The following is a 12,129-nucleotide window of genomic DNA, read 5'->3' on the forward strand; positions in this document are numbered from 1 at the left end:
AAAAAATACAAGAAATATATTTAACTTTTAAATAGGACAACATGACTCATGTGGGTCATTAGTTGAGGAGCTCAAATAATAATAATAATAATAATAAATAAAAGTGGAACATGCATAGAAAATTACTACACAATTTTTGTTCATTATTTAAATACATTTCAATGTAATAATTGTAATCTTATCATAATTAGGTATTCCACTATTTACAAAAAAAACTGATGAATTATGTAGAAATTGTTTTATCTTGCCAATGGTTTATATTTCTGTATTCACGATAAGTTTACTAAGCAAATGTCTTGAAATAAATACATTTGAAATATTTTTACTGAAATAAATTACTACATCAAACAATACTTGACTCTTTATTTAGTACAGTAAATGCTCAGTGGAACCTATCAAAAAATACAGTATGCCATATATAGGCTACTGTATGTCAGTCACCGTATATCTTAATTTTCTCAAAATATCTTTAAATAGTTGCATCACTTTTGAGAGTGTGGCTCAGTGGTAGAGTATTTGTCCCTCAACCCAGAGGTTGTGTGTTATCCTTGAGCAAGATACTGAACCCCACGTTGCTCCGTCCCCAGTAGGTGGATGGCGATGTAGTGTAAAGCACTTTGAGGGCCTTGAAAGGTGGAAAAGCACTACACAAGTATAAAACCGTTTACCAAAGCAAGATCGATTAATGCTTGAAGGACTTCATTGTGAAACCCCATTCTGTGCATTACAGTACACATTCAAACAAAAACAAACAAAAAAAACAAGACCATAGTCATACAAACACATATATACAGAAGAACAACAGCAGGCAATGTAATGAACAAAAAAACTTAATAATTTTAATTCTTAACTGATGGGTCAAGACAAAAACAATTGCAATATATTGCTAGAATCCAAGATTAATATTTATCATTTATTTATTGTTCTGTAAATATTCTCATTTATACAGTTATTTATTATGTTCCTCCTCAATTTGCTACTATTGTGGTATGAAAGATTACATACGGTAAAACCATGTGTCGTAATATTTCACAGACTGTGTTTGTTATTAAATATTTGCTTGGTTTTCGACAAATCTAATAGTTACCTATCCCAATACTTTTGCCCATGTTTTCAACAGATTGACCGCCATTCTGCCGTTTTGCGGGCTGCCCCTGGTGTATCTCAGCCGTGGTTTCCCTCCCACTCTTCCCAGTTGTGACAGTTCAAAGTCTGAAAGCCCACAGATGCACCTTACATTTTAAATCAGACAGCCAATGACCAGCCTCTTGGGCCTTAACAGTCACTCGTGACATTTGCACAACAAAGGAAGGCCCTGGCTGATTCATCAAGTCCTTCACCCTCCCCTCTTTCCACGATCCTCACACCGCCTCTCTCCCTTGCCCTGCTGACTCCTCCTCTCATCTTTTGTGTTTGGCTCCCAAAAATCCCCACAATGACCCACCTCCTCCTCTCAACTGCTAATCTCCTTGTGTGCCCATTGGGATTGAGAGTTTCAGTGCACCCTCACGGGATGCATTTGCTCACTGGTCTCATTTGCAGAAGCGCCTCTGTGTGGTGTCATTTTGACCTGTAAACACATTTACGCAGGGAATTTACTCTGCTTATTAGCAATCACTCTCATTAGGTAAACCACTTTCATTTGTGTGCAAATGACATTATGTTCGTGTCATGTTTCTGCGCTAATGCATCTATTAAGACACCTCCCGTCACACAAACACAAGGGTCCCATGTGGTTTGCGCCAGGCCAATATAGCCCCTCAGTAGGCTTTGTATTTTGCATTTAGTGGCTCTATAGCAACAGCAATTAGTCAGGAGAGACAAATGGACCATGCAGTGACCAAGCAACACATACACTACTCACAAAAAGTTAAGGAATTAAGGAGGAATCAAAGATCCCAAAGAACCCAAAATCTTTTTATCCAACCACCTTTAAATGCACATGTGTAATGTTCAATATTTCTGTAATCGTTGCACTACTTGCTGTTCTGAAATTCAGACGTGAAAAGTTGAATCCACAACCGCTTGTTTGATTATAATAAAAAAAAAAATCTCAAGGACTCTTGAAGTCTTTGTGCTACGACCTGCTATTGGCAGTTCAAATGTTGGTCTAATGTTGTCAAAATGCTGAAAGCATGATACTTTTTAAAAAGAGGAGGTAAAATATATTCCCAAGACTTTGAACTACTTCATGCATAAAATAGTGTGCCCGAGTTGAAGTTTGTAAATTTTATTTGATTGCAATCACATTGGCAAGTGAACTTGTTCTATAAAGTCATGGTGTGATGTCACAACGTACCTTATTATGCTAGTTTAAATTATAATGTTGAATATTCAAATTGGAGCCAGTCAGCTGCATATCTATGAGAATCACACGTCTGCAGAACAGCCCAAAAAGTACATACTGGGCATTTTCAATTTAAACTGTTGTGCAAATCTGGTAATATGGCATCCACGGTTTAAAAAAAAAATTAGATTAATAAAGTGTCTTTAGTGTCTCTTTAAGTATAAATTCTAAATAAAGTTACATTTGTAAGTTTGCTTATCTGTAGCATGGCATTTAATGAATACTTGAGTTGTGCAATATAATTGGGTAGCCGATAATATCGGCCGATAAAAGTATTTTAAAATATTGACGTCGGTTTTTCATTATCGGATTTATTGGCACTTTGAACTTGCACTTGATTTTTTTTTAAAATGATGTTTGCACTATTTTGATTTCAACAATAAATATTAGAGCTGTCCCGACTAGTCGACGTTGTCGACGTCATCAATGACGTAAATGGGTCGACGGGAAAAACATACTGTCGACGGGTAATGACGGGTTAAAAAAAATTACATGCGGATAAAGTTAAGAATAGCGGGCGCTCGCGATGCAAACGGTTGGTACTGGCCCCCCAAGGGGGCCGCTGTTATTTCAATGTGACCGGCATTGTCAGATTGAGCAAAGAGGAAGAAAGTGGCCGAGCGAGAGAGAGGGAGCGAGATCGGTGAGTTGGGAAAGTGCACGGGTAGCGCGGAGTTCAGTCGCTGCATCCCCCACGTTTTTGTTTTGGTCAATAAAAGTATCCATAAAGAGCCATCCGACGCCTCTCGGTGTTTTCATGCACGCCGCCGCCTTCCTGAGGAGGAAATCGGACGAACCAACGACAACGAGCTAAGTGAATCGCCGGTTCACTCCTCACTACGGCGAGGAGTTGAAAACACCGCCAATTACCAAAAAGGGCAGAATTGGTGACACATGAAAGTGGCATAAAGCCAAAATAGCGGACCAGAATAGCCAGAGCCTGGAATTATTTCAAGGAAAATATGGAGGGTGCCACTGTGTGTACTCTTTACTAAGCTGAGCTCGCACACCACGGTAGCACGTTGGCTATGAACGAACACTTGAAGCGCCGTCACCCAAGTACTGTATAATTTTCGAAGACACCAAGAAAGAACAATCTAGTGGATTGTAAATCCATACAACTTTCTATTTTTTTTTAATGGAAATTACCTTTATGTGCATTGTATCAACATGCATTTTTATTTAATAAAATAATTTATATATATATATTTTTTTTTGTTTGTTTGTTTGTTTGTTTGGTTTTTTTTTTTTTTTTTTTTTTTTTTTTTGTTATTATTAAATTTATTAGGATCATGGAAGCTCCCACTTGGGGAAAATATATACATATCCTATATATACATAATATAATAAAAAAATATATGGAAACAGCACTGGCCTGCTTACTGTAATCCATGACTGCACTAATGTTAGTTACTTTATATTATAAAGTATCATTGTGCATATACATATAGTAGTATACTATAAAATTAATACTATATATTTCATTTTTGTTACTGTGAGTATGTGTGCCTCTCATTCAAAATAATTGTGGTAATATTTCAGTGTGCCCTCTACTTTGTCTATTTTCAGGTTAAAACAAACAAAAGTTGAACAGTTTTTCCCCTCCCCAAAAATGCAAAATCACACCAATAAAAGCATCTGAACTCACACAAAGTATTCTGAAAATGGTTGTCCGGGACATTGCAATTCATTTTAACATTTAGAACAATATAGACAATGACATACCACAAAAAGAGTAAGAATTGTTTTGACTCCTGTTAAAGAGGTGAAGTCTCAGTGTTTCCGTTTACATTTTTTGCACTAGTTAATGCCAGCAGCATTTGACCTCATTGTTTGTAATTTATTATTGATATTTATGTTATCTATTTATACGTTAATAAAGAATTTAGGTGTTCCAAAATTTTTTTTGTGAATTAAAAAGCTTCAACAAAAATTTCATTATTAAAGCAAGGATACTTAGTAGAGTTCATCAAGGCAGAGAATTATATATATATATATTAGATTTGTCGACTAATCGTAAAAATAGTCAGCTGACTAATCGGGAGGAAATTAATCATTTGGGACAGCCCTAATAAATATAGTGGTCCAATATAAGGACTTTTTCCATAACTTTAGTTGAAGTTGTTCTTATTTTTCACAGAATGTTTATTTGGAAAACTTTGAAGCGGTTACATTTATCATTATTAAAGCATCCAGTGGGGCATCACAATACAATTAGCCATAGTATGTTAAGTCCATGAACTCATATATCGGGATCAGTTTGATATCGGTATCAGATTATTGGAGCAGGACGATATCGGAATATTGTTTATCGGTTAAAAAGTCATTATCGGACAACACTAATGAATACGGATGTCTCCAATTTTTGCATTCAACTTGGTGCAAAATGTAACCAGAAAACTATTTACATGACAGATTAAAAGTTTGGACAGGGTTTTGTTATTCAATAGCATGACAGAGCATGTCCAAACTGTATATTATTTGACAGGTAGAAAAAAAAAAAAAGTTTTGTATCTACTCATCAGGTCCTCCCGAAGAGCCTCCGTAAAAGCCTGAATAATGCACTATTCCACACGGCCTTTACGGCCCTCTCCCATTGACTCTCTTCTTTCCACAAGCCCAGCCCCTTCTTCTCAGCTTTGACCTCTGCCCTGTGCAGCCGCTTGTGCAGACGCCAGTAGAGGCGAGAGTGCTGCGAGATTCCAGCTAAAGGCGCCCTGCGGGCAAGGCCAAGACGGAGCACTTCTTCGTTCACAGACAAGCTCCATGGTGACCTCTAGCGGACAAAGAAAAGAAGACAAAGAGGTCAACCCTTGATTTAGTTTTTCTTTAATTAATTAACAGTGTGAATTGTGTTCTTTACCTTGCTATCGAACACAAAACAGTGCAGCCTGTCGCCATGTCGGTTGATCAGCTTCAACCACACTGTTTGAGCGGGGAGTAGATTCCTTTGAAGCCATAATTTGCCATCTGCGGTCAGATCCACGCCAGCGAGGTCCACCTGCAATGGGGACGTGGGTAAACCTGGCCATACAAATGAACACATTAACATGCATATACGCTCACAAAACTGACATGTTAGCATGATATTGAATGAGGGATTAATTTAGCTTTTTTTTTTGTTTGTTTTTTTTTTTTTGCCAAATCCAAATGAAATTACAAAACCTTCATTTGTAATATTCGTATGCCCTCATTATTCATTGCAGCCCTAGTGAATAGCAGGGCGTTAACCAAGATAGATATAAACAACACATTTGTAATCTAGTGCAGTTGACAGTGCAGTCCGTCCTGGTTAACATGCATGACATGCACATCTGAACAGTCAGCACTTTTCATGGTGTGATAGTCCATGTTTGTCCTTCACAGTGCTGATGGAGCATGCACACACACCACACACACCCAAGGCAAAGCCAGCTATGATTTAATAATATAACTAACATGCTTAAAATGCACTAAAAATGTCACAGTGACATTAGAAGAGGAAACTGATGCTCCTGCATGAAGCAATAATACTGAAAGTCACAATGAGTGTGTGCTTTGATGCTTAACATTTTCCAGCCTTTCTGACATGCCCAATTGATGCAAGGGGAGTCACGCGAATGACCTTTGTGTTTGGCGAGTAGAGGTGAAAGCAGCGGTAGGTAAATGGGCAAATGCTCCACTTGGAGGCCTTGCTCTGTGACAGAATGAACTCTTCCACGGAGGCTGATGTTGCTCTCCACGAAATAAGAAGGGATCTCAGACACTGTTTGGAATTTGGTGATCTGTGGAAGAAATCAATTATTGAAATTTACATAATGTATATTTTAAGTATATGTATGCCTGCACAACATATTAATTCAATTAAAAAATATATATATCTTTTTTTTTTTCATTTTCAATCAGTGTTTCAAAGTATAGTAACGAATTCCTATGTTTTTAAATGAAAGTTTTCACTGTAATACATCATACTGGCAAGTGTAATGTTTTACTCTGTCTCAACTAATATATCAGAAACAGCTCTCAATGTGATGCAATTCAGTTTCACAACACTTAAATGACAATGATAAAGAAATCCCTTTCTAATAGTGTCCAAAATTACAATTATCTTTGAAAGGCAGACTCAATAAAAAACGAGGATGATTATGTTCTTATTGTTATTACTAAAATCGAAAGTGAGAAGGGGAAAAAAATCATATTCAACGACACTTTCGGAATCAAAGTAGGCCTGACTGTGAGTGACTTTTGTGTTGAAATAATTACGATGGATCCTTGAACTCAGTTGAACTCAGTGCAATCCATGACATTGTTTGATCCAAGTTGTTCTCATCTCAACATTTATCCACTGGGAGGCAAAAAATGCAAAGTTCAGTCCTTGGGTGTTCATCTTTTCGAGCATGGTTGGGGAAATTTTGGTCCTCTAGTATACATTTGTTTATGATTTGCAGGCCTGAACAACCTTTTAATCCACAGTTGATTATGATTTGATTTGAATGTGCATGTAAATATGTAAAATGGGTTGTTTTTAATTCACTACTATATTTGAAACATATTACCTACAATTTATCAATTTAAAATATTTATTTAAATAAACAGTATTTTCACATGCAAAAATGTATTACAGTACAGTATTCTTGATAATGAATGTGGCCCACAGAACAGATTGTACATTCTCTAACACTGCTTTAGATGCTCACTGCACTAAAGTTTCATCATATTGTCCTTTGTCACATTTTTTTATCTACAGGTTGAACATTTAAGGCACATTTTATAAGAAAATACTCAATGATTTCCAAACTGTATCACATATGCAGCAAAGTAGGTGAAATTGACTTGCGTTTCAACTTACCACTTTAATGCTTCTCGCTATTAGAATCACACCAGCAAGCGCAAGCCCGCTACTTATGCTCTGTTAGGGACACAAGAGTTTGATTATGACAATGACAGACTAACACAAACATGATGCATGTGCAATAAAGGGTCAAAGGTGTAGTTGCTGTTTTCACCCTCGAGTACTCTGACCAAAAAAAAAAAGAAAAGACTCAATGGAGAGGGCAAAAGTTAGATACGCAATGTAATGACAGCTTTATCAAAATTGTGCCTACACATTGATCTTAAGCATTTTTAAAACACATTAGCGTAGTAGCGTTTTTAACTTTGGCGATCCCGCAGGACAACATATTAGACGCGGGAGTCAGGGGGATGCGATCCACTTTTCTGCAAAGTGCGAAAACAAAAATCAACGTTAAATTTGAGCGTATTTTTCACTGTTGCTGTTCAGTTGGTTATTTACAATGTGCAGGTGTTGCTTGTGTGCCTGCTGATGTAGCCAGCACGTCACTGAAACAACCGACTTCCGCGTTCAGGAGGTTCATACCCGCACTAATGTGAGATTATCATCTGCCAATTGAGAGATCACAGAAACGAAATTGTGTGAAGTCGTTTTTTCTTGCTGTGTTTGTGGGGTGAGTCGTCTCCTGTCTTCAATTTGGTTTTTTTTGCCGAACTCCGGCATGTTGTTGACATGTCGGCTGCAGTCGCCGGAAGTCCCGCCTCCCTTTACTCCGCCTACAAGGAGGAACCTCGCAGATGACATCAGAGGGTCTCCGCCCGGCGGACTCACTTGATAATAAAACTGTGACGTCAAGGTGTCATTAGACACGTAAAGTATTACTGTATACTTATTTACATATTACATAAATACATTCCACGTCGAGAGGGTGCACATGCACAAGTGCTTCACCCACATGTTTTTGTTGTCTTTCTTTTTAAGTCATGTGTGGACGTATTTGATAAATGTAATAATTAAAATGTAAAATTCCCCAAATTCAGAATCGGAACTGTTGTGGCAAATATCCACAATAAAATGTGCATGTTGTGGCATGTTTGAAAAGAAAAACTACATATTGCAACATTTTAGTTCTTGTAAATATTGTGGCCAACATGACACAAAATGTGATCCCTGCAAATGAAGACGCAAGTTCTGAATTATAATTACACGATCATCATTATTATTTTTATTCATCACTATTGTATTTTTATGCTATTTTTACATACTTTGTATGGACAAATAAAATGATACATTAATAAATTCCTAATAGACAACACAAGTTATCAAATCAAATGCCTAAAAAAGAAATACACAATGTTTAGCACTCTGAATTTGATTTATTATTCAAAATTATTTTATAGTATTCAATGAACCGCTTGCCTGCCATTGACAGTGATAGACGTCCAATTAATTTAAGATGGTAGGACTGAATGTGAATGTTCATCTTTCAGTGCCAATGATGGCGCTAGACACTGGCTGCATTCATTCGCTGCCAACCTCTTCCAGTCAAAAGGAATTGGACATCTAGCACTGTCAATGGCAGCCATATAATTAAATGAGTGCCCTATAAACAATTACATGTTATGGGACTAATGATGAAATGCACTTCAATTGGAATGGCTAGGAAATGTGTTAATATTTAATAATAATAATAATAATAATAAGATTCGAGTCTTCATTTGTGAATTATATTTTGAAGTTTTTGGAAAATTTGACAAAGTTCAAGAAAACAACGGCACTCAATAGTGATGTATAAAAAGGAGTAACACCTTGTAACATAATAACTTCAAATTATGTTCAAGTGTGAATGGTTTTAATTGACCCAAAACATCTTTTAAAAAAGGTAAAAATATAATTTGATAAAAAATCGATTAACGTTTATTGACAGTGGAGAAATTTTCAAATATGGACAGTGACAAATGTTAGCAACGTGGGATGTTATAGATGATACTGGATCATTTGAATTTGTCATTGGAATGGGGGGACTTTAGTTGATATTGTTTTTTCTGTTTTCTATTGTCTGATGAAATGTGTTAATAAAGTTTCAAGTTAAGTTTCAATAAACAACAAAATTCTCTTTTTATATTGTAATAAAACTGTGAATTTGAGGAATGCGGACGATAGTTGGCAATACGTATGTCCATTTTTGAATGTATGTTAAAACTAATTGACTGATCACTCGATGCCAACTCCTCCCAGTCAAAATGGATTCGACGTCTAGCGCCGTCAGTGGCACTGAAAGATGAGCAATCACAGCCACTACCAACAGTTTAAAAGAATTTGATGTCTATCGTTGTAAGTGACTGGCAATGACTTAAAGTTGGAACTGTTGGAAACAGTGGTGGTCAAAGACTGGAAGAAGAATGATAATAATGACCTCAAAGTTTGTGGTGTAGAAAAACAGCAAAGGTACACTGACCCATTCAAATCCGAGTCTTAGTGAGCAACGTTTCGGCCGAGAGTCATCATTGAAGGGGTGACCGCCAGTGACAGTAGCATGACAGATGCAAGTGGAGCTTTCATCTTGTAAACTGTGAAGTCATGGAGCTACTTGAAGCCGGATGACGCCCCCATTAGCGGCAATTGGCCAATCAGAGCCGAGAGGCAGACTTGTCCTCCTGGCCGCCATTAAAGAATTCAATCCATGAGCTGAAATAATGGAAATCTGCCGGAGCTATGGAGCGCAAGCAGGGGGGCGCGCAAGCCGATGAGTAGCCTCGCCGTTTCGCCCTTTTTCTTTCCCAGGCGACCGCTTTTCGGAATCGTGCGGGGAGCATCATGGTGCTTATTCGTGCAACGGGGGGCGGCGGAGCTAATTGTTATATGTAGGCGAGCGTTGTGGACCTCTGGTATGTTAGCTTGCCTGCTAACAGGCTAGCAGCAGAGACCAGGGGGAGGGGAGAGACAGACAAACAGACACACGGACGGACAGAGTTCCTCTACCTTGAATTTGTTCCAGTTCGGCTAGAAGCCGTGAACATTACCCCTTTCGGGGTTGAAGTTCTTTTTTTTTTTTTTTTTTTTTTTTTTTTTTTTTTTTTCTTTTTCTTTTTAAACTTTCGGGGTCCCCGTTTTCGGAGCGCCAATATCACTTAGTCAGCGGTACTCAATCCGGGTCATGATAACTCGTGCTATTCTCATATTTTCACTCATGTAGCCCCCGAGCCAGCTCGCTCGCTGTAAACCCAGGGTACAATAAATTTGCAATCGGATTGATGACCCGTTTCGCTCGATGCTCGTCTTTCCGGTCGATGCGGTCTGTAAGGTCGGCTTAGCTCGCGGGCTAGCGGAGGCTAGCGCCGGCTGGAAGTTGTCTGCCTGACGAGCACTCGGAAACACAGCGCTTCCCCGGCTTTAAGCGCTCAGAGCGGTTCTTGTGTGACACCATGGACTTCGAGGTTCCGAGGACGCAGTGACAAGGATGACTTCGTGCTTTGTGCCCAACGGGGCCAGTTTGGAGGACTGCCACTCCAACCTCTTCTGCCTGGTAAGACTGTGTAGCTTAGCCTAGCTTGTTAGCTGCGCCCGCTGAGGCCACGGAAAGCCATTTTGGCTAATCAGGCTGCCGAGCTTTGTAACGTCACTTGCAGACTGGCGTGAAGGCATCGGGGCCTGCAACTTGCAAATCGTGATCTCGGCCAACTTCCATAATAGGAGCAGCGCACACGCCGCGGGGCCGAGTTGTGCCCACTTGCCTTAGAAATGGGTCTCGTATGCCGCGTTGGGTGCGCACAATACGCTGACATGAGCAGTCGTTACAAGCAAGGCTTACTACAAACACTGTCTAGTGGTAGACCAGCCCGTCAGCTGTTAAATGTTTCACCCAGTAATCGGGTTTTACCGACGTGCACTTGTGCCTCGCAAGTTGGACACATCCATCATTAGGATGGTGCATGTCATTTTTCCAAACGAGCTTGTTTAGTTTGACTTGGGCTCACAGCTGCTCATTGTGACTGCCTGCCTGTGTGTTGACTGTATTGATTCAATTCAGTGCTATTTGTTTATGGCGGTCCAATTTAAGGGCACGTCTACCTACTCATTTTAAGGTTCTGGGTTCGATTCCAATTTTTATGTCCTCCTTGCTTTGAGCATTCTCTAACATTCCAAAACCATGTATGCTAGGTTACAATGATTGAAGGCTCTACATGTATACTACAATGTATTTCCATGTTTTTCTATATGTACCCAAAATTTAGATTGCGATATATCCAGGGTCACTTGGCCTGTCACTGTCTGCTAGGATAGGGTGCAGTTCACTCACATAACCCTAATGAGGATAAGTGCTCGAGAAGATGGGTGGATGTTGAGCTCTGCGATAGTGAGATAATGTTATATTAAAATGTAGTATTTTTCCCTACAAAATTCATGTAAAATTTCTATTCATAAGTATTATGACAAGTACTTAATTAAAAAAGTCACAGTAAAGTAAAATGACAAGATACCATTAAATACTATTCAAAATTTCCTGTAATAAGCGACTATGCAAAATTTTGCGCTGTGCGAACACCAAATTTGTGGATGAAAAAAAAATTGTTAATGTCGTTGAATTTTTTTTCCCCCTGACAAACTTATGATCCACACTTAAGCCCAAATGTTGGTGACAGTGCACCAAGGGCTTGTTAAAGAATTTGTAATATAGTGGAAATGTGCATGTTTACTCCATTAGATGATATGCAATGTGCACTCCTAAGTGTTTAACTGTTTCCTTATATTTCAGGTTGTTGAGGGGGAAAATTGCAAATTGATTATTTATTTATTTATTTATTTTTTATCATTTAACCTTAGTGTTTTGTATTATGGAGTAAAGCTCAACATTGTTTACATCCATGCTCCTCTTGCTGTGCTGCAAATAAGTACTTGCTGGGGAGGTCATCATGCGTCCGCAATGTTGTAGTGGCGCTGCTATCACATTAGCCTTTCGTTGTTTGTACCTTGTTGACACAGTCTGAAGTATATATAAGGCATCTGATTT

General features: G+C 38.5%; 2 protein-coding genes across 2 annotated transcripts in view; one reads left to right on the forward strand and one right to left on the reverse strand.

Annotated features, from left to right (window-relative positions):
- Window positions 1-2,032: 2,032 nt before the first annotated feature.
- Window positions 2,033-8,244, reverse strand: c18h3orf33 (c18h3orf33 homolog (H. sapiens)). Its single transcript, XM_057838818.1, has 5 exons — window positions 7,704-8,244; window positions 7,176-7,235; window positions 5,952-6,111; window positions 5,211-5,371; window positions 2,033-5,123 (listed from the first exon to the last, which is right to left on the reverse strand). The coding sequence occupies exons 1-5, from the start codon at window positions 7,920-7,922 to the stop codon at window positions 4,869-4,871; spliced, it is 855 nt and encodes a 284-aa protein (XP_057694801.1). The 5' UTR covers window positions 7,923-8,244; the 3' UTR covers window positions 2,033-4,868.
- A 1,465-nt stretch (window positions 8,245-9,709) lies between these two features.
- LOC130917426 (mediator of RNA polymerase II transcription subunit 13-like) overlaps window positions 9,710-12,129 on the forward strand; it is a 48,392-nt gene continuing 45,972 nt past the window's right edge. Inside the window, exon 1 of the mRNA XM_057838817.1 lies at window positions 9,710-10,644. Within this exon, the coding sequence (XP_057694800.1) occupies window positions 10,579-10,644 (66 nt within the window). The 5' untranslated portion in view covers window positions 9,710-10,578. The remainder of the gene's footprint in view (window positions 10,645-12,129) is intronic.

The sequence above is a fragment of the Corythoichthys intestinalis genome, chromosome 6, assembly GCF_030265065.1.
Source record: "Corythoichthys intestinalis isolate RoL2023-P3 chromosome 6, ASM3026506v1, whole genome shotgun sequence".
In the NCBI taxonomy this organism is placed as follows: domain Eukaryota; kingdom Metazoa; phylum Chordata; class Actinopteri; order Syngnathiformes; family Syngnathidae; genus Corythoichthys; species Corythoichthys intestinalis.

What these genes read in the sequence shown, in the direction of transcription:
- c18h3orf33 (XM_057838818.1), bottom strand. Translation starts at nt 7,922, where the DNA reads ATGTCATCTGCGAGGTTCCTCCTTGTAGGCGGAGTAAAGGGAGGCGGG. An exon ending in TAGCGAGAAGCATTAAAGTG is followed by an intron (nt 6,112 to 7,175) that starts GTAAGTTGAAAC and finishes TTTCTTCCACAG; the next exon opens with ATCACCAAATTCCAAACAGT. An exon ending in TCTACTCGCCAAACACAAAG is followed by an intron (nt 5,372 to 5,951) that starts GTCATTCGCGTG and finishes TTGTATGGCCAG; the next exon opens with GTTTACCCACGTCCCCATTG.